Source organism: Marmota monax, unplaced genomic scaffold, assembly GCF_021218885.2.
Source record: "Marmota monax isolate L192 unplaced genomic scaffold, Marmota_monax_Labrador192_F-V1.1 WCK01_AAM20220418_F8-fsc00183, whole genome shotgun sequence".
Taxonomy (NCBI): Eukaryota; Metazoa; Chordata; class Mammalia; order Rodentia; family Sciuridae; genus Marmota; species Marmota monax.
Window position 1 is genome coordinate 1803468 of NW_026694841.1, and position 23922 is coordinate 1827389.

Consider the following 23922-nt stretch of genomic DNA (forward strand, 5'->3'; position numbering starts at 1 on the left):
GGGTTTTGATACTTTTTTTTAATACTATTTGTTTGTTTGTTTGTTTATTTAATGTGGTGCTGAGGATCAAACTCCATGCCTCACACATGCTAGACAAGTCCTCTACAGTGAGCTACAACCCCAGCTTCTACGGTTATGGTACGAACTGAGCCTCAAGAAGTGTTTCTTTGTTTGACTTAGCTTGCCAGAACGTAAACTGCATAAGGGCAGAGACTTTGTCTTGTTTCTGACCTCTGTTCCCAGGGCCTAGAATAATACTATTTTGATAATACTGTGCACCGAGGAAGCAGCCTTCAGTTAATGTGTTGAACTGATGGTAGTATTAATCAAGCACTTTGTTTCTATTTTAGCACACTTGAGTCATGCTCTCTGCAGTGCCCCCTCCCCCAAATTTCATAATTTGAAATCTTAATCCTTTATGTGATGGGTTAGGAAGTGAGGCCTTGGGGAGGTGATTTGGTCTGGGAGCAGAGCCCTAGGGAATGGATTTAGTGCCCTTATTAAAAAACAACAACAACCAAAAAACTCCAGAGAGATTGCAGACCTTCTCTCTGCTTGGTGAGGATGCAGTGTGAAGAGTGAAGCCATGTTGGCACCCTGGTCTTAATCCAACCTCCATGCTGTGGGAAGCAAATGTCATAGAAGCCACCCAGTCTGTTGTGGGTTTTTTGTTTTGTTCTCTTTTCTTTTTGGTATTGAAGATTGAAACCAAGGGTGCTTTACCACTGAGCCATATCCCCTGCCCTTTTTATGCTTCTGATGCTGGCTTTGAACTCATGATCCTCCTGCGTGGTTGAGATTACAGACGTGTGCCACTATGTCCAGTTGTTGTTTTTGTTGGTGGTGGAGGTGTTTGTGTGTGGGGGGTGGCAGCTAGAATGGGCTCAAACATCTCGTTCAGGCTAGCTGCTGAGACTCAAATTTTTTTTTTTTTTTTTTTTTGTAGTGGCGGTACTAGGTAGGGATTGAACCCAGGAGTGCTCTATCACTGAGCTACATCCCTATCCCTTTTTAAAATTTTGACACAGGATCTTACTTGCTGTAACTGGCCTCCAACATGCAATTCTCCTGCCTCAGTCTCTTTAGCCGCTGGGGTTACAGGTGTGTGCCATCACACGTGCATGGGGTCTTATAGCAGAAATGTAAAATATGAATAAAGTAGATTCCCTGCCCATGACTGTGTTTCTGTATCACTTGAAAGTTTGGATGTGCCTGAGTTAGAGACATTAGGGTGAAAGGGTATATAAAAGGCCAGGCAGGCTTGAGAATGAGGATGAAATGGTTAAATCTGGTTACAGAGTTTGTGCTTTGTAACTGATGATCACTAACCACATTTCCTGACACCTACCACCATCACTGCCAAGGATTGAGCCCAGGGCCTTGTGCATGCTAGGCAAGCTAGCTTTCCCACTGAGCTACATGCTGAGCCCTGTTTATTTTGACACAGCTAATTTGCCCAGGTTGGCCTCAAATTCTTCCTTCTTCAGCCTCCTCTCAGTATCTGGGATTACAGGTGTGCATCCACACCCCGCTTCCTGTCCCCCCCCACCTCATACTGGCCAGGTACTGGGGATTGAACCCAAAGCGTTTTACCACGGAGCTACATGCACTTTGTAGGGGTTGAATGACCCTCTTCCCCAGTTTCATGATTTGAAATCCTAATCCTTTATGTGGTGGGTTAGGGGGTGGGGCCTTGGAGGTTATTTGGCCCTAGGGAATGGGATTAGTGCCCTTATAAAGACTCTGGAGGGGCTGGGGTTGTTGTGGCTTAGTGGTAGAGCACTTGCCTGGCATGTGTGAGACACAGGGTTTGATTCTCAGCATCTCATATAAATAAAGAGCCATTGACAACTAAAAAAATAAAAATAAAAACTCCAGAGAGCTGACAAGCCCTTCCTGTCCTTTCAGTACATTCGGCTATTCTTTCCTTAGTCCCCTTCATCCATCCATTGATCAATACTCTTTATCTGTACATTGAGGATAACCTTGAAGGATGTTATTCCTAGTGTTCTTTCTAGTTCCTAACAGGAAGTAGCATGATCTTCAATTTAGATCTCGTGAGTTCACACCTGCTGTGAGGCAATTGATCCTGAACGTGTTGCTCACCCTCCTCGTTCCTCAGTTCTCTGTAAAATGAAGTTTGCCGATCTTTTATTCACCCACTTCATAGGGGGATGTGTAAGTGATTAAAATAGTCCTACATAAACATTCAAGAAAATGTAACCTGCTATTCTGTGATTTTAAGTTTAAATTTTTTTGTATTCTGTACTTTTTGTTGCTGGATATTGAAGTTGATAGTGACCACTTGAATCAAACCTCATTCTGTGTTTGTGTTTTCTTTTATTCATTGCCTGTGCACTAACATTAGTGAGCGGATATGGTTTTGGTAGTGACATCAATCTTAAGGGTTGTGTTTGTTTTTTTGTTTGAGGGGTATTGTTTTTTTAACACTGGTGGTATGGTAATGTGAGGTAAGAGTTAACACTTTTGGAAGATCTTATATTCCTGATCTTTGTGAACACATTTTAATAGAAAAGCCGAAAATTTCAGCATTGATTATGGAGCCCCTACTTTCTGCTTTAAGCATGAAAGTAGAAGAGGGGAGAAGAAGGTAATAGAAAACTGTGTTTGGACTTTGGGCTCTTCTGCTCTAATTTAAGAGGCAGGACCAGTCCCCCCCAAAAAATAAAGCAGAATGGTATATGATCTGTCAGTATTATGAGGAAGTGATCTCGGATTTGGAAAAAAGAGTGGGAATGTAAGGCTGGAGTAATCGAAATCAGTAAGCCTTAAAGATTTGGGTGAGGCTCTGAAAGGAGACTGGATTTTGAGAAAGGAAATGAGAGAGGTGTGGGGGCCTTGGATTTATTGAATTCTCCCCCAGGTACTTGCAAATTAACCCGTGAGAAAAATGGGTGGAAAATAGAGGGCATGTGCAAGGGAGAAGTAGAAAACATGTTAAAATGGAACCAGCCAGTGCAGCGCCCAGACAGCAAATAGAAGGGTTTGCCTCAAAGGCAAAAGTAAGATCAATTATGGGGTCAGCATTGCTTTTTTAGCCTCGTGGATTTGAAATTATACAAGTAGAGCTATCCTTCATTCTGTGAACACAATTTATTGAAGGCCAGCCTTTAAGTAAGGTTCTGGGGCCCTTGGGGTCAAAATGGACTAATTTCCCTGTCCTCCTCCAACTCACAGTTTAGTGGGAGAGACTGAGGAAAATCACATGGTTGTAATTACACTTAAACTCTAGAAATTGCATGGGTAAAGCCTGTGAAGTTGGATCCTTGGAGGAAGGATGAGGAGGCCGGAAGGGTAGACCAGAGGCTTGCTAACAGTTGAGAGGTTGGAAATGAGATTTTATTTGCATCACCACGTTGGTAGTCAGCAGTGGATAAAAACAGATGTTTGAGAAGTGGGGTCACCCAGGCCAGTGCAGCAACAAAGATGCTGAAAGCAAGTCCTTCAGAGAGGCTAAACAGAGCTGGTGATCTTCAAGGAGAAATAGGAGTTCAAAAAATTGAGGACAAGGAATGAGCTGTAAAGAAATTGAGGTGATAGCTGTAATCTAAGAAGGTGAAGGTGCTAGTGAAAGCAATTTTTATACCTTTTAAATCCTTTAAAAATGTCTTTACTCAGCTAAGATAATCAATTTCATGATGTGTTTCAGATGAAAAAAAAGATATTGACCATGAGACAGTGGTTGAAGAACAGATCATTGGAGAGAACTCGCCTCCTGATTATTCAGAGTATATGACAGGAAAGAAACTCCCTCCTGGAGGAATCCCTGGCATTGACCTCTCAGATCCAAAACAGCTGGCAGAATTTGCTAGGTAAGTTAGAGAACTTTACTTTCCTTTTCATTATAGAAAGTGCTTTCTTGACATCTGTGGTTTTCTATGCCCAAGTCACAGTGGTGATTTATATTCTTTCTCTAGGGAAACTTCTGAAAACAAAAGCAGTTTTATTTTTAATAGTAATTGAGTAGTAGTAAGTAGTAATAGTAAGATGAGGCAAATGCTCTTTAATTCCATAACTGGCCTTGCTTGGATGTAGATATAATTGCACGTAGTTTGTTTTGAGGGGCCTGTTCAGACTCAGCCTCCTGACCTCTTTGTATGCATTTTAAGTTTGGGTGTGTTGCAGAAGAATCATTGCAGAAGACCCGGGTCTATACTAGATCTGTTCAGTGGACCCTGGGAAGGGCTTTCATCAGTTCCTGTTGCAGCATGTGTCATCAGTTAAGCTCTCCCTGTTTTGCTAATTGGAGCTGGCATGGCTGAAAGAGATGTCAGATATTTGTGGCCAGAACCCTGTGACTATTCAAGGTGAACAGTCAGGATCTGAAACCACTAGATGTGGCCTTGTTTTACTGGTTGGTAGGTTTTATAAGGATATGGAAAAACCCACAAAAATGTAAAATTTTAAGTAAAGCCAGGTACAGTGTGCACACCTGTAAACCCAGTCATTCAGGCAGGAGGATACCAAGTACCAGGCCAGCCTTGGCAAATAAAAAATAAAAAGGGCTGGGGGTGTAGCTCAGTGGTAGAGTGCCCCTGGGTTCAGTTCCAGTAATGGGGGCGGGGGGAGCAAATAGAATGAAATTAATAAACTGGCACAGAAGGCCTGATCCCTTTCCCTGAGCTTGAATGGAGCCTGGAACAACCCCAGAAATATATACAAGGGTTGGGATCAGGAATGAAGACACATCTCTGGTCCTGTACCCTCTGTGACCAGAGAACTTGTCTCTTGAGAGCAGAGCAGCAAGGGGAGACCAGGGCAACCCAGTTTCCCCTCCTCACCTCCCTTCCTCTTCTGACCCTTCTGAGAACTGGTTGGGCAACTCAGACCACTTGAACCTGTTTTCCTGCTTGTCAGATCTTTTTGTTTTCATAAAGGGGTTCTTGTCCCTTTCTCTCCAGTTAAACTGTAGCTATAGGAAATATGCACATTTAGTTTATTTCTCATTTATCATGGCTTACCCCAGTTAAGGCTCTATGCTTTTGTTAATGACATTGAATCCCAACTTTTATTGCCATTCATATTTCAGATAGTTATGAATCAGATATTAACTGCTCTTCCCTCAGAAAAATTACAGATAAAAATTGAATCTGAAAAGTCAGCTTTTATGTGCTCAGAATCTGTGAGGATACTTGAACAGAGGAATCAGTGAAGTTTTGTGGATGGGGCAGCATTTGATTTGAGCTTTGAACAGTTTTAGTGGTGGAACCTGCATGCTAGAACAATGTGACACAGTAGAAAGGTACACAGAAAAGGGTGTAGTCTTGCCTGGGAATTAGGACACTTGAGGGAAATGACTGGAAAAACCCACCAAAATGTAAAATTGAAATCAGGTCATTAAGGTCTATGAATACTGGGCCAAGATCTGTGGATTTTTTTTTTTTAGTGTACATTGGGCAGCTGCTAAAGATTTTGAAAGTAGTGATCTGGGTGATGGAGCTAATGAGAGCGTCACTTTGTAGGCTGAATTGGTGCTGGTGTACCCAGGACATGGGGGATGGTGCTTGAGCAGGAGCAAACCAAGGCCTGAGCTAGAATGTGGTCAACAGTGAAAGAAGTCACAGAATTAGGGCCAGATCGTCTGTATATGGGAGGGACAAAAAAGAAAAAAATCAAAATTGATGTTAATGGGGCTGGGAATGTGGCTCAAGCGGTAGCGCGCTCGCGTGGGGCGCTGGGTTCGATCCTCAGCACCACATAAAAATAAAATAAAGATGTTGTGTCCACCGAAAACTAAACAATAAATATTTTAAAAAATTGATGTTAAATGTTCACTTCTTGGATGATGGGGGAGATTGGGGAAAGTTTCTGATTTGGAGTTCAGATGCAGTCATTGTTTGGTTTTAGATGCTAATAAAACATCCTGGGTTATTTTAGCATTTAAAAAAAATTACTGTTGTTCTTGTTTGGCTGTGTGCAGTGCAGTACTAGGGAAGAACCCAGGGCTCCCTGCATTCTAAACAGGTGCTCTGCCACCAAGCTACACCTCAGCCCTTGGGAGGAGCTGGGAAGGAAGTAAGGACTGGGGGTCCTTTATGAGGGATGGCTAGAAATGTGAAAGTGGTTAAATAGCTTTGGGGGAAAAAAGACCCAGCTGCAAAGTCTTAAGTGAAAGAAGCTGTGAGAGTAGAAGGATCAGTTGGTCAAGTGCAGTGAGGAAGGAACATAAACCTTTCCATGAAACAGGAAAGGATTTTGGTGGTGTGCTGAAGGCTTTCAACAGCTAGGGAACAAAATGTGGGGTGGTGAGCACCACAAGTATTTAGGGTTTGGTGACCCATATCATTGTTCACCTGTCCCAGGAGGATTGGGGCAGCCAAGAGGATGGCTTGCCAGCCCTGTTCCCACAGTCCTCTGAACAGAAAAGCCAGGACACATGCTGCTGTTCAAAGGCAGCCTGGTCTTTCTGCCCCAGGGCTATCTTCAAACATCCTCTGTAGAAAGGGAACTGGGACGTAGTACCAAGTAGCCATCCACTCATGAAATTTCAAAACACTTAAAGAACCTGAAAACTTCTAGGGAAAAAAGACCATCTACAAAAGACCAGTAGACTGAAGGATGAATAGAAGACAGGAAGGCCGTGTTTGAGAGGAACAATGACTGTAAACATGAAAGGGTGTTTGGTTTGGTGCTGGTGATCACACTTAGGGCCTCATGTGTACTGCAGAAGTGCTCTGCCCTGACTGCACTCCCAGCCTATAAACAGACCTCTTTGGGTTTTTTAGCTTTTTTTGTTTATCCGTTGGTTGGTTGGTTGGTTGGTTTTTTAATGTGATGGTGAGGACTGAACCCAGTGCCCCACACATGCTAGGCCAGCGCTTTACCAATAAGCCATAATCCCAGCCCTGTCTGTTTGAGATAGGATCTTACTCTAGTTCCCAGATGGGCCTCAGACTTGCTGTGTGCTACTTGGTCCCAGTCCCCGTGGAGGAGTGTGGGTCTGCTTCCTGCCTCAGCTTCTCAAAATAGTTGGAATTATAGATGTGCGCCACTACGCCCAGCTAACCAGAATTCTCAATCCAGCGAAGCTACTAGTCAAATACAAAGACAGTGTTAGTGACCTAAGGAATCACTTTATATTGTATACAGTCCTGAGGAGGTCACTGAGGGTGCAGCGGGGGCAATGAGTATGTGCATGAGAAGGAAGATGGGGTGAGAGATCTTCAAGGACAGCAGTGCAGAGGCTGGGAAACATGGTCCCTTAAAGTGGAGTAGGAAGTTTTCTGCCAGAAAGTTTCCTGGGGGGTTGGGGTAACTGTGTGATAGAGCTCTTGTCTAGCATGCATACCCAAGCATCTTCTCAGTGATCTGAAAGTCACTTTTGGTGTGGGAAAGAATCTTCTAAAAAAGGAAACAGCAATCAGAAATTCCCTGGAAAGGGGTGAAGGAATACCAGCCTAAACCTAGGAATAATTTTGACATTATTTAGAGAGAACTTCTTGGGCCTGATTGAAGGAAATTTTGTGCTTGTAGCTACTGTGTTGGACTTGTTGAGCCCAAAGTGTGATCTGACACACCATAGGCAGCACTTGCACAATCATAAAGTGAAGGTAAATGATGTTGATCTTCTTTTATAATCAGTCAGTGAAAGATTCGTTTGTGTCTAGAGTATGATGACACTCTGCTGGTCCTGAGCATGTAAGAAGTAAAGGTGTGTAGGGTTTGGGTGCCAGGATGCATGAGGGGTGGCTGGTTCATCCCAGTTATATGTGGCATCTCCTGAAGGTCATCTTAACACATCTGCCTGATTGGACAGTGGTGATAAAGAAAATAGAGCCTGGGTGCTCTATTTTGCCAAGTTTTTGCACTTTGAGAATTTGTGTGAGTTTAATAGGGTTTTCTGGAGGCCCCATAATTGGTGATTGGCATTCAGAAAGTTAGATACAGAGGTCCCAAGTTTGTCATGAACAGGGGGCCAGACCACATCTTCACTGATCCACATAATTGGTTCTTCTGGCCGCCTTTCCTCATCCCCTCTGCTCATTACTCCAAGCCATGTTGAAGGGCTATAGTGTTAGTTTATAGCAGAGTATTGGATGCTTTCCCCTGTATTCTGTGACTTGGGGTGGTGGGATACTGCACTGGACTTGAAACTGACCAAAGAATGTTTCAGGCTCCCGCCATGCTCCACCCAGATTACCTATCAGTTAATGCTGTGAGAGGACAGATGGAAGGAATGATGAGGTGGGACCATGGGGAACTTTATTCTGCCCTGAAATGTCCCTTTAATAAAATACTTGAAAAGTAGTCAGTGAGTTAGGCCTGGTAAGTTTCCTGATTAAATCCAGTCTCTGTATTTCATTAACTAAAGTTAGCCTTTACAAACCCCTGTTCTTGTCAGGCATGATGGAGCACATTTGTAATCCCAGCTGCTCGGGAAACGAGGCAGGAGGATCACAAGTTTGAGACCAGCCTGGGCAACTTAGTGAGACCCTGAATCAGAGTTTTAAAAAGACTGGGTGTATAGCTTCAGTGTGGTAGAATGTGGGTAAAGCCCTGGGTTCAATCCCCAGTCCTGAGCATGGTGGTGGGGTGAGGGGACGACTCCAGTTTAGAAAGATGAGCATAAAGGCAATCCCAAGGTAGTGATGTTTTTATCACTGTCTACCCTGAGACTTTCACAGGGCTAGGTAAAGTGTGATAATAGAGATGGAAATGACTTTAAAAGTCCTCGCTGTTACATGACTATATAATGTCTGCTGAAGAAACTACTCATTGCACAAAGAAAGGAGGTGAATCGCACTTGCAGAGCGTAGCTGTGTTACCCAGGAACATGTCCTCCCAGCATGGGTCTGAATAGATGATGCTGGTCTAGCAATTAACTAAGCTTGTTTTGCAGGCTGATTTTATTAGAGAATCTCTGCTTCTGGGATATTCATGGATTTGAGTTAGTCAAGAGTTTTGGTTTACACAATTCTCTGCTGACATTGTGTCAGGCCGTTCCTGCAAGCTTGAGTTTGGAGCCCATTCTTCACAATGTTCCTTCCACAAATGTCAGAATGAGATGTTTATATGTCCAGCAGTTGGGTCACAGGGAGAGTATTCTCCATTTTTATTGGAACAAAAGAATCTCTACTGAGGGGTGCTTTTCTGCTTGTGCTATTCTTTCTTCAGTCCCCTTCGTCCTTTAGTTGAAAAGGTGGTTTGGAACACCAGAACCTTCTGTATTGTTTAGCACAAGTGCTATAATATTTTTAAGAATGGGCTTGTTATTAATCTGAGCATGGTGGTGCACATTTGTAATCCCAGCTACTTGGGAGGCTGAGGCAGAAGGATTGCAAAGTTGGAGGCGAGCCTCGTTAATTTAAAGGAGACCCTATCTCAAAAAAGGGTTGGGGATGTAGCTCAGTGGTAGAGCTCTGGGATCAATCCCCAGAATGCCAGCAGGGGAATAGGGGTGATGAACTCATTTTTAAAATAGTCCTGTATAACACTTAGCCATTGGTAATAATGACTGTCATCTCAAAGTGTTTAACATGTGTGATCTTTTAATCTTGCAGCCCTATAAAGTAGGGAGCATTGTGCCTGTTTACAGAATGAGAAACCGAGGTGGAGAAGTTGTGTAGTTTTTGCTCAAGGTCATGCAGCTAGTAGGAGTCAGCTCCAAGTCACACATCCCATCCCGTCTCGTTTGAAACGCCTGTGCTGTTGTCCTCATTGTTTCTGGGTTCTTCAAGCCTCACAGTCAGTGAATGAACACTGAAGTCTAGTCGCTTGTGAATATTTTGGGAGGGCCAAATAGAATTCTGAGTGGTAGTGTATATGATTTTAGTCTTATAAAACATTTTCAATCCAAGTGTACTTTGGGTGGGGCGGGGATGACCACTCTGTAGAGAATGAAGGGCGATGTGTCAAGGAACTTCAGAGTGGCTGCTAATCTTCCATTGACCTCTTGAGTTCATGGATGTTTGTCCAAATTTTAAATTCTCATCCTAAAAATAGACTTCTGAATACTAGAACACATTTTTTAAAATGACTTTTTACACTTACCAAAAAAACCAAGTGTTGGGCACATGGAACTATTCTCTCTTGTGCAGATTTGAAATTTTCTATAATATAATGTCTTGAAAATTAAGTTTATAGCGATGAATCTCAGAAAATATATGAAGAGGACCTTCCTTATGCCAGGTTTATTTAGATATAATTTACTTACAGAAAAATCCAACATCTTGGGTATGTACCATTCTGGGAATTTGGACAATTGTAGTCGAGTCACAGTTTACACACAGAGCACTTTGGTGGAGTCATCAAAGAATAAGCATTCTTAATTAGATTGGAACTTGAGTCTTAGTGTACTTAAGGAAAGTAGAAACCTTGCATGAATCAATGTTGTTTTTCACACTGATCTAGCCTCCAGGTGGCGCCCTGATACCAAAGCTCTTGCCCTCCCTGGTATGTAAATTCAGACAAAACACCCAGGATATACTGGTATTTAAGACAACAAAGACTAGTTCAGAGCTCAATAGGCAACTGGCACTTAAGAAATGCCTACTAGCTGATGTGATAATCCATTTACAAGAAATAAAAGAGTGTCTGCAGGTTTTGGATGGGAAGAATACCACTCAGAAAATGTTCTCAGTTTAAAGTAGAAATACATGTACAGTCTTGAACAGACAACACGGACATAAGTGAAAGCTACCAGACACATTGTTCCTCTTAGACTTCTAGGATATGGGATTTTAGTCAAAGACATAAGTTCAGATTTTATGACATAATAAGGACACTTTTCCCAAATCCAGGGTGAACAAGAATAATATTGTTAGGACCTTTATTAACTGAAAGATAACAGAAATAATCCTTTATAACAAAAGGGTGGTGATAAATTAACTTTTAGTTTTAAGGAACCATTGGCTTAGTCGTTTGTTTATTAAGCATGAGCCCTTATGGAGAGGTATGTGATGGCAGAAATGAGAACAAAAAGAAAATCTGTTTCAGAGATTGAAATCTTTTTTTTTTTTTTAATTTTTTAGTTGTAGATGGACACAATATCTATTTATTTTTATGTGGTGCTGAGGATTGAACCTAGAGCCTCACACGTACTAGGCAAGTGCTCTGCCTCTGAGCTACAACCCCAGCCCCTCTCTTTTTTATTTTTTCTAGGAATTCTTAATTTCTTATCCCAATCACACACAGATATGTAGGGAGTATTCGGAGAGAAAGTTCTGGGGGCAGACCAAAGGTCAGTTCAGTGCAAGTAGCAGGTGGGTACGTTAAAATTGGAGCAAGCTGTCAGGATTTGCATGGGGTTCTGCCAGGCTGCCCACCTCACCAGGTATCTTGTCACAGATGGGAACTTCTAAGCCCCCAAACAAAAGCAGGGCCACAAGTCTCCGTAGTTTAAAATAAAATTATCTCACCATTTTTAAAAACTGTAACTGTACTTTACTCTCACCACCAAAATTGATGGTAGAAAGGAAACCATGTGAGAGTCTGTGGTTCTCACTAGACTGGCCCACTAGTCCCTCAGATAACAGTGCTGATGGTTTCTGTGTTTCCTTTGAAAGCTATTTGATACTTCAGTGTGTCAAAAGAATTTTGTTTAAAAGGACTATTTCATACACTTTGCAAAAATGATATATTTTTTTCCCACCATTTTTTTGTACCAGGGATTGAACCCAGGGCCATTTAACTGCTGAGCTACCTCCCCAGCACTTTTTTATATTTTAGAGACAGGGTCTTGCTGAGTTGCTTAGGGCCTCAGCCTCCCCAGCCGCTGCAATTATAGGCGTGCACCACCACGCCCAGCCCAAATTTTTAATTTGTGGGTTATAGTTGTACACATTGATGGGATTTGTTGTTACATATTCACGTGCACACAACTTAGCAGTATATTTTGGCCAGTATCACTCCCCAGCACATCCCCTCAAAAATTGATGTGTCATAAAGCTCGGTTATATCAGTATAAAGTGGACCCATTTGTCTATGTGTTTTTAAGCAGCTGTATAGAGACACATATTTTTGAGACATTTCATGCCTGTTATTCCTTTTTCATAAGGTACCTTTGTCATCGCAGCAGCTGCTTTGAGTGCCTTGCCCAGCTCCCACTAGGAGATTGAGCTGTGGTCTTTGTATTTTTCTAGAGGGGCAGGAGAAAAGAGCAGGTATTTGAGTCACACAGATCACTGTGCTGTGCTTAGCCAGCTTCTCAGCTCCGAGGCCACAGTGGCAGTGTGCAGCCTTCTGGGTGTCACCCCTTATCAAAGTCCTCAGCACTCATTGAAGCCGTCTTGTCCTCCTTCGTGGGAACATGTTATAAGCTTAGTTTTGTTAGCTATAAGGAGACCATTTTAGGCACTATATGATTTATGCCAGTTGAGTGTACCCACTCCTACAAATCTGTCTCTCTCTCTTTCTCTCTCTCTCTCTTTTTTTTTTTTTGGATAAGAATGAAGCCAAGAAAAATTAAAGAAGATGATGCTCCAAGAACAATAGCTTGCCCTCATAAAGTAAGTAATGCTAGGGGGAGGTTCACGGAACCGCTACTGAAGTCTTAGAGAGTTTGTAAGAAATTTGCACATTTATTTCCACTTTCATAATTGAGATAAAGGGAGGAACTATAATCTTTGGTTTTTAAATTCAAGAGACAAGAGTTTTGTTGTTTAGTAAAAGCCACCTAAATTTGTGATTTATTGTATTTTATTAAGTGGGCCACTGTAGGGAGCTGCGTTGATTGCTGTCTGTTAACTATACTGTGCCAGGGCTCCATTCCTTTGGGGTCATTAACAAGTCTTAAGGCATTGGGCTGTACCTTGCCCACCGCCCTTTATGAAATGTAGGCTCATGAATGAAATATGGAAATATTTGCTAAAAAACAAAGCCAAAGACTTCATAATTTCTTTCAGTTTTCTTATTTACCCTGTTAATCATGTTTCTAGAAGGGTACTTAATTGTTTTCAAATGTAGCCAGTCTTGCACATAAAGAGGATAGCCCAGAAGGTACTTTGAGGTGTCAGTTGGGGGCTATTTTTCAAACTTGATTGGAAGTAAAACTTAACAGAAAAATGATACCACATAAGTGCAGATAAACAAAGGGGGAGAAATTATAAATGGAGTAAAGAATTTTAAAAAATCAATTGGAGAAGGATAAATTTAGTTTCATGGAATCGCCCTTATGAAAACTGCACACTCCCAAATTTTCGTATTTTTAATTCTCTTATTAATGTAGTGATTTTGAAATATAAAATGAGTTCCATTGGGGCAAAAAATAAGCATTTGAAAACAGTTATGACTGAAGTGCCTGTCATCTCTAGCTTCTCTGTATATTTCTTTTCAATTAAATTTTTAAAAATTCCATTTTGTAAATGGAAACTGAACCTAGAGGTCAAGGTGAAAAGTCTGGCTTTCCCTCCCTTTTGCCTGTGAAGCTGTCTGGTGGTGCCCTGTGCTGTCCTTCTGTCATGCTGTCTCACCATTTCCCCATTCACTCCATCATGGGCAACAACTGCAGAAGAAATTGTTGAGGACATGCTTCTCGGGCGCCGCACATCCATCTGCCTCCCCCGCACTGGTATCGCTTTGCCTGCCTCTTCCTTTTCCCGGTGTCTCACAAAATAAATTTCTTCTGTAGTTGCCATTCCTTGGAGACCCTCTTGCTTCTTTCTCTGTCAAGAAGGGGAAAGAGGCAAAGAGAGAAGAGGGAACAGTAGGCGATGGAGAATGACAGCCCATTGTTGCAGCACAGAATATGGGGCCCACCAAAGGTAGTGGTGGACTACCGTCATTTTAACTCCGTTTATTTCTCAGTGCTTCTGTTACTGCATCGGGGGGCGTGGCGGGGTGAGGCGGCTGTGGCATAGCTGGAAGCCGGGGCGCTGGGTTCTATTCCCAGCTTGGCTACTACTAGTAGTGTGACCTTGGGCAAGTCTACTTCAAGACATCTCTAAGCCTCAGTTTCCTCATCTGTAAAACAGGGGTTTGCATTAAAAGTTAAGGCCTTTCTCAGTTGTCTGTTTTTTGTCTTAAATAATTTAATGTTCTATTGTAATGCTAAGTAAAGTTAAAATGGGGAGTGGGGAGGTTGCTTCATTCTAATAGATCAGTAAAGGTTGCTAAGTGGTTGAATCCTTCTCAGATTTTGCAGTGTGAACCACTAAGCTTCTTTCTCTGTTTCAAGGGCTGCACAAAGATGTTCAGGGATAATTCTGCTATGAGAAAACATCTGCACACCCACGGCCCCAGAGTCCACGTCTGTGCAGAATGTGGCAAAGCTTTCGTTGAGAGCTCAAAACTAAAACGACACCAACTGGTTCATACTGGAGAGAAGCCCTTCCAGGTAGAGCCAGCTCCCTCTCCCCTCTCTACTGCCTTGCTGTCTTGGGCGCCACAAGCTAGCCGGTGTGGCTGGCACAGGAGGTGCCAGCACAGAGTGAGGGTCTTCCTATCATTCCTCCTGAGTTGCGTGCAAGGCTCACTTCACTTCATCTCACTTTCTGGCCTCCCTGCGGGATCTAGATGAGGCTGAATACCAGGTGTGTTCCTGTCTGTGGAGCACTTTTTTTTTTTTTTTTTTGTAGGAGAGTACAGAATTAAGAGCTAAATTCTAGTGTGTTCATGATGGGGTGGAAATCATTAATTTTTGGTAGGTAATAGCACATTGAAATACAAATTGGCCGAGAATGTCTTACATTTTATTGTATGATACTAAGTAGAGATGATATTTTATCTTGTTTTTAGAGGCTTACAAGTAAGTTAACTAGTAACAAGGTGAATCTGACATGATTCTTTTTGACGATTGACACCAGAAGACTTCTTTCTTATTCATTAATATTTTACTCTTAAGAATATTTATAGACGTATTAGGGTCCTAGCCTGAGATCTGGACAGCTTGCCACTTGACAGTGTTTCTGTCCGGTTGTACGCACTCAGTCCATGAGGGCAGCCCAAGTCTTCAGAAGGTGGCAGCATACATAGTTAGAAATCCCTACTGCTGATTCCAGACTGCGTCTCCCAGGCAGGGAAGAGAGTGTTTGGTAAAACAGATGGGCTGAGGTCCACCTGAGCAGTGAGCGCTGGCTCCTGGGGTCTGGTCATGCATGCCGAGTAGGCTGATGTCTGGTCTTTCCTCGACAGTGCACATTCGAAGGCTGTGGGAAACGCTTTTCACTGGACTTCAATTTGCGCACACATGTGCGAATCCATACCGGAGACAGGCCCTATGTGTGCCCCTTCGATGGTTGTAATAAGAAGTTTGCTCAGTCAACTAACCTGAAATCTCACATCTTAACACATGCTAAGGCCAAAAACAACCAGTGAAAAGAAGAAAAAGAAGACCCTTCTTGACTGCAGGAAGCATCTTCCAGGAGTGTGAATGGGAATAAATATGCCTCTCCTTTGTATATTATTTCTAGGAAGAATTTTAAAAATGAATCCTACACACCTAAGGGACATGTTTTGATAAAGTAGTAAAAATTAAAAAAAAAAACTTTAATAAGATGACATTGCTAAGATGCTCTATCTTGCTCTGTAATCTCGTTTCAAAAACACGGTGTTTTTGTAAAGTGTGGTCCCAGCAGGAGGACAATTCATGAACTTCGCATCAAAAGACAATTCTTTATACAACAGTGCTAAAAATGGGACTTCTTTTCACATTCTTATAAATATGAAGCTCACCTGTTGCTTACAATTTTTTTAATTTTGTATTTTCCAAGTGTGCATATTGTACACTTTTTGGGGATATGCTTAGTAATGCTATGTGTGATTTTTCTGGAGGTTGATAACTTTGCTTGCAGTAGATTTTCTTTAAAAGAATGGGCAGTTACATGCATACTTCAAAAGTATTTTCCTGTACAAAAAAAAGTTATATAGGTTTGTTTGCTATCTTAATTTTGGTTGTATTCTTTGATGTTAACACATTTTGTATAATTGTATCGTATAGCTGTATTGAATCATGTAGTATCAAATATTAGATGTGATTTAATAGTGTTAATCAATTTAAACCCATTTTAGTCACTTTTTTTTTCCAAAAAAAAAAAAAAAAAACTGCCAGATGCTGATGTTCAGTGTAATTTCTTTGCCTGTTCAGTTACAGAAAGTGGTGCTCAGTTGTAGAATGTATTGTACCTTTTAACACCTGATGTGTACATCCCATGTAACAGAAAGGGCAACAATAAAATAGCAATCCTAAAGAAAGAATATGGCAGAAAAAAGATCTGTAAGCACAGTCTTATTTTCTTCTGTTGTCCAGAATACTTATAATTCTTGAGCCTCCCAGAAATTGGAAGCTAAATAAAGCAACTCAAGTTTCCTTTAATTTTGCACTCCATTACAGTGACTTGTGATGAAAGCGATGCATGGATATTTTAATACTCCCCTACACATCCTGAGTTCTGAAAGAGTAGGCAACAGGCACCCCAAGTTAAGGAACTACCTCAGAGCACCTTGGACCAGGCCCATGGGGCTAGGATCGGATTTTGGCACTCCTGTGGTGAGGGTGGGAGTGAAACAGGTGTGCGCGGCCTGGCGCCTTCTGGAGGAAAGGCACCAGTTGGCAACAGGGCACATGGGGAAGACCAGGCTTTTCTTTCCACTGCTCAGCTTCAGAGGCAGCTCCAGTGGGCCCTGGGCTCGTCCAACAGGAAACACAGTTGTTGGGTATCTGGTTTGAGAGCCTTTGCTCCTCCGTCTTAGTGGAGGCCTTACAAAATGCCAGCAATTGTGGCAAGAGAGTGCCGGTAGCTTAATTTCATGCTTCTAAGTGGACACTGAGTGCAGATTGGCAAGGTGATTAGATTATTAGAAAATTGTACTCAATGAGTACTTGACCTTGTGTTGTGACCTCTTAAATGTATGATTATAATTTTTTAATTTTGCTTAGGGTCAGATCTAGGACTCATTGAAAATATTTTATAAACTGCCACAATACAGCAAAATCCCATTTATTCAAATTGCAGTCATTCTGAGTCTTTCTGCTGAGTGCTTGACTCTGCAAGGTCACTGACAGACAAGCTAGTATGCTTACATAGAAAACGGCCAGGACACCTTCTGGTCAGAGGTATAGTCCAGTTTCTTACAGCTTCTTCACCAGGGGGATTGGTGACCTAATGACAGTGACCCCCAAGGCTCTGTGGAATTTTGAAGTGCCTTCTGAACCATAAGTGAAAAATTTAACTTCAGACTTGTTTTTATTTGTCCAGAATCTGTTCTCCATTGAATATTTTGGTGGAACTGTGTTAATCAGAAGACCCCAGGCTTTGCTGTATCTGGCAGTCAGGAGAGACGGGAGCCCATGGTAGAGTCCCCTTCACAGCTGAGCACCCCCTGTGAGCAAGTAATTCTTTCCAAGGCTGGACAGAGCCTTCTACTGGTGCCCATCCTTCCTGCAAGCGCCACACCTTCCTTCCCACCGTCAGGTCCAGCAGTCCTGATGTGGTTGTACTGAGATGCTGCCCTAGTCAGTGGCCATCAGAGAAGTCTGGAGCCACATTGCCCTCACCCAGCATTATGCTGCACTTGAGCCCGGTCCTGGCACCATCCTCAGGACGCTTGCCCGAGGCCCCACAGCAGAATAGCCCTGTACCCTGGGAAAGCCTGAGCAGCAGCCCTGAGCCACGCTGTGGCCTGCGGGAGCCAGGCTCTTGTGTGCAAGGAGGTCCCTCTTCCTCTGTGCCTTCATCCCTTGGGGGATGCCCTTGATAGTCTCTTTTGTCCCGTTTTGTCTCCAAGTGAAACCGCCTTCACTCCCTGCCCCTTTCTCTGTTCTCGTGTCTTTTTCTCAGTCTGCAGAGTTAACTTCTATGAGGAGTGTAATTTGGAGTTCAAGACAATAACAAGCGGGTTCCTTGTTGACGTAGCACTGGATTAACAGCAGTAGTGTAGGTGACTGAAGAGCGAGCAGCGGTGTGGAATCGTTCTCACTGGCTCTAACCTAAGCCCGCTTTGCTTGTTAGAATTTATAATTTTGTTAAAGATGTAATTTACTAAAATTTGAAATGGTGTTCTAACAGTGATTCCATTGTCTTGAGAATTACTCTGATTTATAGTAATACTGATAGACATATTTTCTTACATCTGAGCAGAAATGAATGCATGTTTCTAGCACATGTAATATAAAAACCCCAGAGAATAAGTTTACACTTAACAAGATGTTGTTTTCTATTTTTGAATTTCTTATAATTTCCCTCTCTGGGAGTGGGGTTGCAGGGGGCATAATATTTGTATAAAGAACTGTCACCCCAGAGTGACATTTATTTTCCAAGGTGACGCCAAGCTCATGCTGTTGGCTTCGTGTGGTGTTGTGTGCGCTCCGCCTGGACTGAAGGCCTGAGGAGTTGAGGAAGATCAGGGTTTTTTTTCCTATTTGTTTTCATGTGCAAGTTCTCCTGAATGTCAGTTATTTCACTAGATTGGAGAAGGACCCTTTAAGAGGACCCTATACCATGCCTGCCCTGTTCCTGAGCAAGAGCTCAAGAAATGCAGAGTGAGGGAGGTGCCTGGGTGGTGGCAAGTCCTCAGATCCTGCACAGGGAGCTTGGGCCCGCTGTGAATTGGAAACCTGCTAATTTCACCCACCAATTGATCACTTCCTTGCCTGGCTCTTTCACTTTTCTCAACACCTGACCAACAGCAAGGGCGGGGACCCTAAAGGTCAAAACAGTGGTTAGAACTGAAGTCGCTGGCCGGAGCCCTCCCTGGTACTGGGTTACCTTGGGCCTCTGGCCTTCAGGGTCACTGGTCTGACTTTCAGCCCTTTGTTGTGGGTCCATCCCCCCCCCCCCCATGGCATTAGTGCTGCTGCAGCGTCTCTTCAGAGTTCATCCCAGCAGGACTGGCAGGGGCATTCCACCCAAACTTTCTTAACCCAAGAGGAGGGAGAGGAAGCCATAAGTCCAAGATGTGCTTGCTCATGGTGCTGGCCCTGCGTTTCACAGCCTGCTCTTTTGACTTCATAGGACAGAAGGGCCTCCGTGCCTCCAGCACACTGTAGCCTCGTAGCAGCATCCAACTGAGTGGCTAGGTCTCAAGACACCCTAATTACTGACCTTGGCCCTTCTCACTGCTCAGGTTATATTCAGATGCCCTGGCTGCTTCAAGATGGTTCACTGCAGGCCCTTCAGACAAGTGGCATCAGGTTAGAGGGCAGATACATGTCTAAGAGGCTTCTTGGCATCTACCCTGGGCCTGAGTGGTCCACATAGTCCTGGGAAAAACTTAAAGCAAGACTGGATTGATGGGAGGGGTGGGTGGCAGACGTGTGAATGGGTGCCACCCAAACCCCTTATAAAAACAAAGGAAACCTGAAACTGAACATTGGCATTAGGCCACAAGCAAACCAACCCTCCCAGAAACTACTAAAAGGCATGAGCTGCCACATGGAGGGCTCAAGACACTCAGGCCCTTAGTATTGTTGAAAAGGAGCAGTTGGCTGTGTGCTGTGTTGTCTGCAGCCTTTCTTGTCTGGGGCTGCTTGGTGTCTGCATATATCATGGAGGCAAGAAGGGCACCAGAACCAAACGGAGCAACCTCTTTCTCCACACGTCCGCAGCATTAGGCTTTGTTATCTGCAGATGGCAAGAAAAATTCTGTTGTATTCACTTTCTGCTAACTTCTGTAGGCCCTGGCTCAAGGACTTAGCATTGTGTCTCATGTTCATCTTTTTCTTGTGTTCTTTGCCATTTCTGGAATTGTCCTTGGTTTTTCCTTAGCTCATAGGTCATAGACGCAGAAATATTATAGTATTTAAGGCATCCGCATCAAGCATCAGATGGCTTTGCATCCAGAAAATCATTAACTCAGTTTGAAGCACCAAGCATGTGTGACATGGCTCTATAAAATATAATAAACGCATACTGTTAAGCTTTCCAATGCCTGTGGTTCTCATTTGTTCTTCACTTTTCTGAGTTTCATTACACATTGAATTTGGAGATAAGTTCCATCTGGCCTGAGAATTGCCAGGATTCCCTGAGATCCTTGTGGTGAGAATGGAAACACCCATGACTCAGTCACACCAGCAACAGATGCTCCCACTGGTTCCCTGTTCCACTTCCAGAAGCGTAGCCAAAGGAACTCGGGTGCAGCTGGGCCTGAGATCTCCAGTATCCACCGGGAAGTCCAGAGCCAGTAAGAAGAGCTTACGAACTAGGATGATAGGATAACCTGAAAGCTGCTTAGGATTTGCCTTCTGGAACTCAGGCGTCTAAGACAGATGGCGGCATTCCACTGCCCATCGTCCCTGTGACCTTCCCCTTGCTTGTGATAGATGGGCTGCCTTGCCTAAGCTGCTGAGGTTGGCAAGTGCCCAGCCTCTGAGCCCAGAACTGCTGAGTGAGGCCCAAGAGAGGGCTCCTTGGGGAGCGACCCTGGGGAACGTCAGTGTGTGCATCTGCAGATCTTAGATGGGAGGGACCCAAGGGCTTTGGGGTTGCTCTCTGTGAGACCCCCTCACCCCGCAAGAAAAAAAAAAATACATCATACACAAGGCTCTGGCTTCTGATGGCTTTCTGCCCAGGGCCAGACTGGGCACCTGCCTGTGCAGAACACTCTTGTCTCCTGGCCTTGGAAGCCAGCCCTCAGGACTCCCCCACTGCCAGACATCTCAACTCCTTCCTGGAGCCTGTTGACATCAGCTATGGCCATCTACAGCATGGGACTCAGCACCCTATCAAAGCCTGCTCCCCGTGTCCTACTAAAAAAAACACATTTCCATTCACCCTTCAGCCTTCGCAGGACCTGCTTTCCAGCCCCTACAGAGCAGTTGCTGGATTCCACCCCTCACCTCTCAGGGTTTCATAGCCAAGGCTTCCCTTCTGGAGTTCCAGGTTCACTCGTTTATTACACACACACACGGCACATTGCGTGTCTGGCTGTTTCAGGTACTAATGGGACAGTCGTCCTGGCACATGTGTTGCACCTAGTAGAAGAGAATAAGTGTGGTTGGGTGTAGCACACACCTGTAATCCCACCATTCTGGGAGGCTGAAGTAGGAGCATCGCAAGCTGGAGGCCAGCCTGGCTAACTCAGCAAGACCCTGTCTCAAAAAACAAAAGGGCTGGGATTGTAGCTCAATGGCAGAGCATCCATGGCTTCAATCCCTGGTACCCAAAATAAATAGGACCAGGGGTGTAACTCACTGGTGGAGCACGTGCCTGGCCTGTGGAGACCCGGGGATCCACCCCCCACACCGTGCTGCAAAAGAAAGGGGGGTGAATGCTGTAGATTAAGGGGCTGGGGGCTGTGACACTGGCTTTCCTCTCCTGGACCTGGATATGCTTCTCTGCCAAGCCTCTGCCCTTGGTCGCGGGCGGGCACTGTGTGCCACTTGGGTGCAGGGCTGGGACGATGCAGGGAGAGGCCAGAGGCAGGTGCAAATGATGAGGGCATGTGGGGAGCTTGTCTCCCTTACCCCAGGATGGGGCAGGCATTTTGGGCCCAGGTAAAGGAAACACCCAGGTGGCCTAATGGGTGGATCACCTTCTGTGATGCCCAACTAGGGGAGGGACGTGTTGCAGGAGAGCCCCACTGGAAAGGCCTGGACTTGGGGCCCTGTGGTCCCCAGTGAGAGATACACTGTCCCCCCAGAGGCTGGGGAGGGGAGAGCCAGCCACCCCGCAGGGAAGTGAAGACCTGATGTTGGGAGGGGCCCTGGAGGAAGGGTTCTCAGGAAGAATGGGGCCAGGGCCTTGGATGCTTCCATATGCTTTCTCCTGCTCCCTCTGCTGTGGCTTGAGTATGACCCAAGGGAACATGGGATTGGTCCCCAGGGTAGTGTGTGGGAGATGGTGGGAGCTGGAAGGGGTGGGCTAGTTTGGGAATGCTGCCCTGTGGTGGGGAATTGGTGTAACTGGTGGCCCCTGTTAGCTTTCCTGAGTGGGCTGTTACAAAGCAAGGCTACCCACACACTTGGCCTCTTCTGTAGGAGGCCTCTTCCCTTCTCTCTCAACCATGTTGCCACCAAACCAAGGGGGCCCTCACCAGAGGCCAAACAGATGGGGCCACCTGAGTGACTTTCAAACTCTAAACCTGTGAGCTAAAGAAACCCCCTTATTCTGTCATGTACCAGCCATAGGTACTGTTTTATTTTTGTGCTAGTAGGGATTGAACCCATGGGCATCTACCATGCAGCTACATCCTCAGCCTTTTTTATTTTGGTACCAGGGATTGAACCCAGGGGCACTTGACCACTGAGCCACATCCCCAGCCCTGTTTTGTATTTTATTTAGAGATGGGGTCTCACTGGGTTAAAAGCAAGCTCCTCACCTTTTGCTGAGGCTGGCTTTGAACTTGCGATCCTCCTGTTTTAGCCTTCCAAACCGCTGGGATTACAAGCGTGTTCCACCATGCCTGGCTGCCCTTTTTATTTTTTATTTTGAGACAGGGTCTCACTAAGTTGCCCAGGCTGGTCTCAAACTTGCAATCCTCCTGCCTCAGTCTTCCAAGTGGCTGGGATTACAGATGCGCACCACCATGCCTGGCAGGTGTGTGACAGTAATGAAAAATGGACTGGGACACCTTCATAGTACAGGGAGGTGGAGGGGTCCCTCCTTGCTGGGTACATACCGACATCCACTCTCAGGGCCACCCTGGCCCCTCCAGGTGCAGTGAAGGCCTGTGGTCCTAGCCAGCCCCTCTTCACGTCCCCCGAGCGTGTCCTGATTTCAGTTGTCACTCCCGCCTTCTCATGCGCCACTCTACTGCCTGGCCCTGTATTCAGCAGCCTCTCCCCTCATCCTTCCATTCATTCAGTAACAAAAGGAAGCAAACAGAACTCTCAGCACCAGAGATCATCATGTTCCCTGTGTCCACTTCCCATCCTGTCTCTCTACCACAGAAATGTCCCCGTCACCCCTGTGCACAGGTCAGAACTCCTGTGTGTGTGTGTCCATCCAAACTCCACTGCTACAGCCTGAGGTGGTGTTAGTGGCCTGGCAGGGCAGGGCCAGCACCCACTCCGAGGGACCCTGCTGGCCACAGAGCTTAGCCCGATGGATGTGGGAAGTGGAGCTAGAGGAGGACCCACAGCCATTGCCCTCCCTGGTGAGCCTCTGGTGGGTACCTGGGTGCTGGAGGCTCGAGGTGAGAGCGAGGAAGTGGACCAGGTAGCATGTGGCCTGGGTCCTGGCTGTGACCAGGGCCTCCCAAGTTCCCTCCCTCTGGTGCCTGAACTGGCACTTCAGCCAAGTCTGTCACTTGCAGTCACAGGGCCTGGCTGCTCGAATCTCCTGCCACAGCATGAAGGAGAGCACAGGACACGAGAGCTGTGGCCTGAAGGGTCGCAGTTCTGGCCCCAGCACCAGCTGGTGGCGTGACCTGGGATGGGGCCTCTCCTCCGCTGTTGACCCCGCTGCCATGCAGGATGTGGGCACCAGCCCTGGAGGCTGCTGAAAGGCGAAGGCCTGCTGTCACGGCCCAGCTGCTGTCTCGTCACCAGCACCCCCAGTGCAGGCAAAGCCGGGAGGGCATGGCTTATGTGGGATGAGGGGTCACAGTTTCCCTCATATCATGAGAAATGACTCACTGAAGGCCAGGCCAGCGTGGGCTTCACACAGGGATTCTGCTCCTTCATTCTGAAGGCCGAAGAGATCAGAGGGAAAAGGCAGAGAGGTCAGCGTGTGCCAAGCTAGAGTGGTGCGGGAGCAGGGCCTGGCCCCCAGCCCTGGAGAGACAGGCACCGTCCAGGCTTCAGACTCCAAGTTCCCCCAAAACCGCCATGGGGTGGGGGTGACCTCTTTGCCTGAACCCTGGGCGGGGCCTGAGTTCCTCACGGCCTGTCTCCTGCTCTCTGCCCCTTCAGGCTCTAAGCCCCACCCCAACCCCTGGTCCCAGAGACAGCTGCCCAGCAATGCCCTTCCTTAAGGGCCTCTGTCCACACCCACCTGCTCCTTTGTCCCCATGGCCCACTTGTTTCTCGATTTCCCATGGGGTCTTCAAAGCACAAATCAGGTCCTGTCACTTCTCTGGGTGAAATCT

At 45.2% G+C, this 23922-nt stretch overlaps 1 protein-coding gene across 2 annotated transcripts in view; it reads left to right on the plus strand.

The window, feature by feature from the left end:
* Nucleotides 1-23922, plus strand: part of Yy1 (YY1 transcription factor) — a 51571-nt gene that overhangs the window by 14530 nt on the left and 13119 nt on the right. Inside the window, exons 2-5 of one of the 2 annotated variants that reach the window (XM_046426316.2) lie at nt 3671-3833; nt 12407-12467; nt 14135-14293; nt 15091-19817. In XM_046426316.2, coding sequence (XP_046282272.1) covers nt 3671-3833; nt 12407-12467; nt 14135-14293; nt 15091-15273 — 566 coding nt within the window. In that variant the 3' untranslated portion in view covers nt 15274-19817. Of the gene's footprint in view, nt 1-3670; nt 3834-12406; nt 12468-14134; nt 14294-15090; nt 19818-23922 lie in introns of those variants that run through there. The other variant, XM_046426317.2, reaches the window with a different exon arrangement.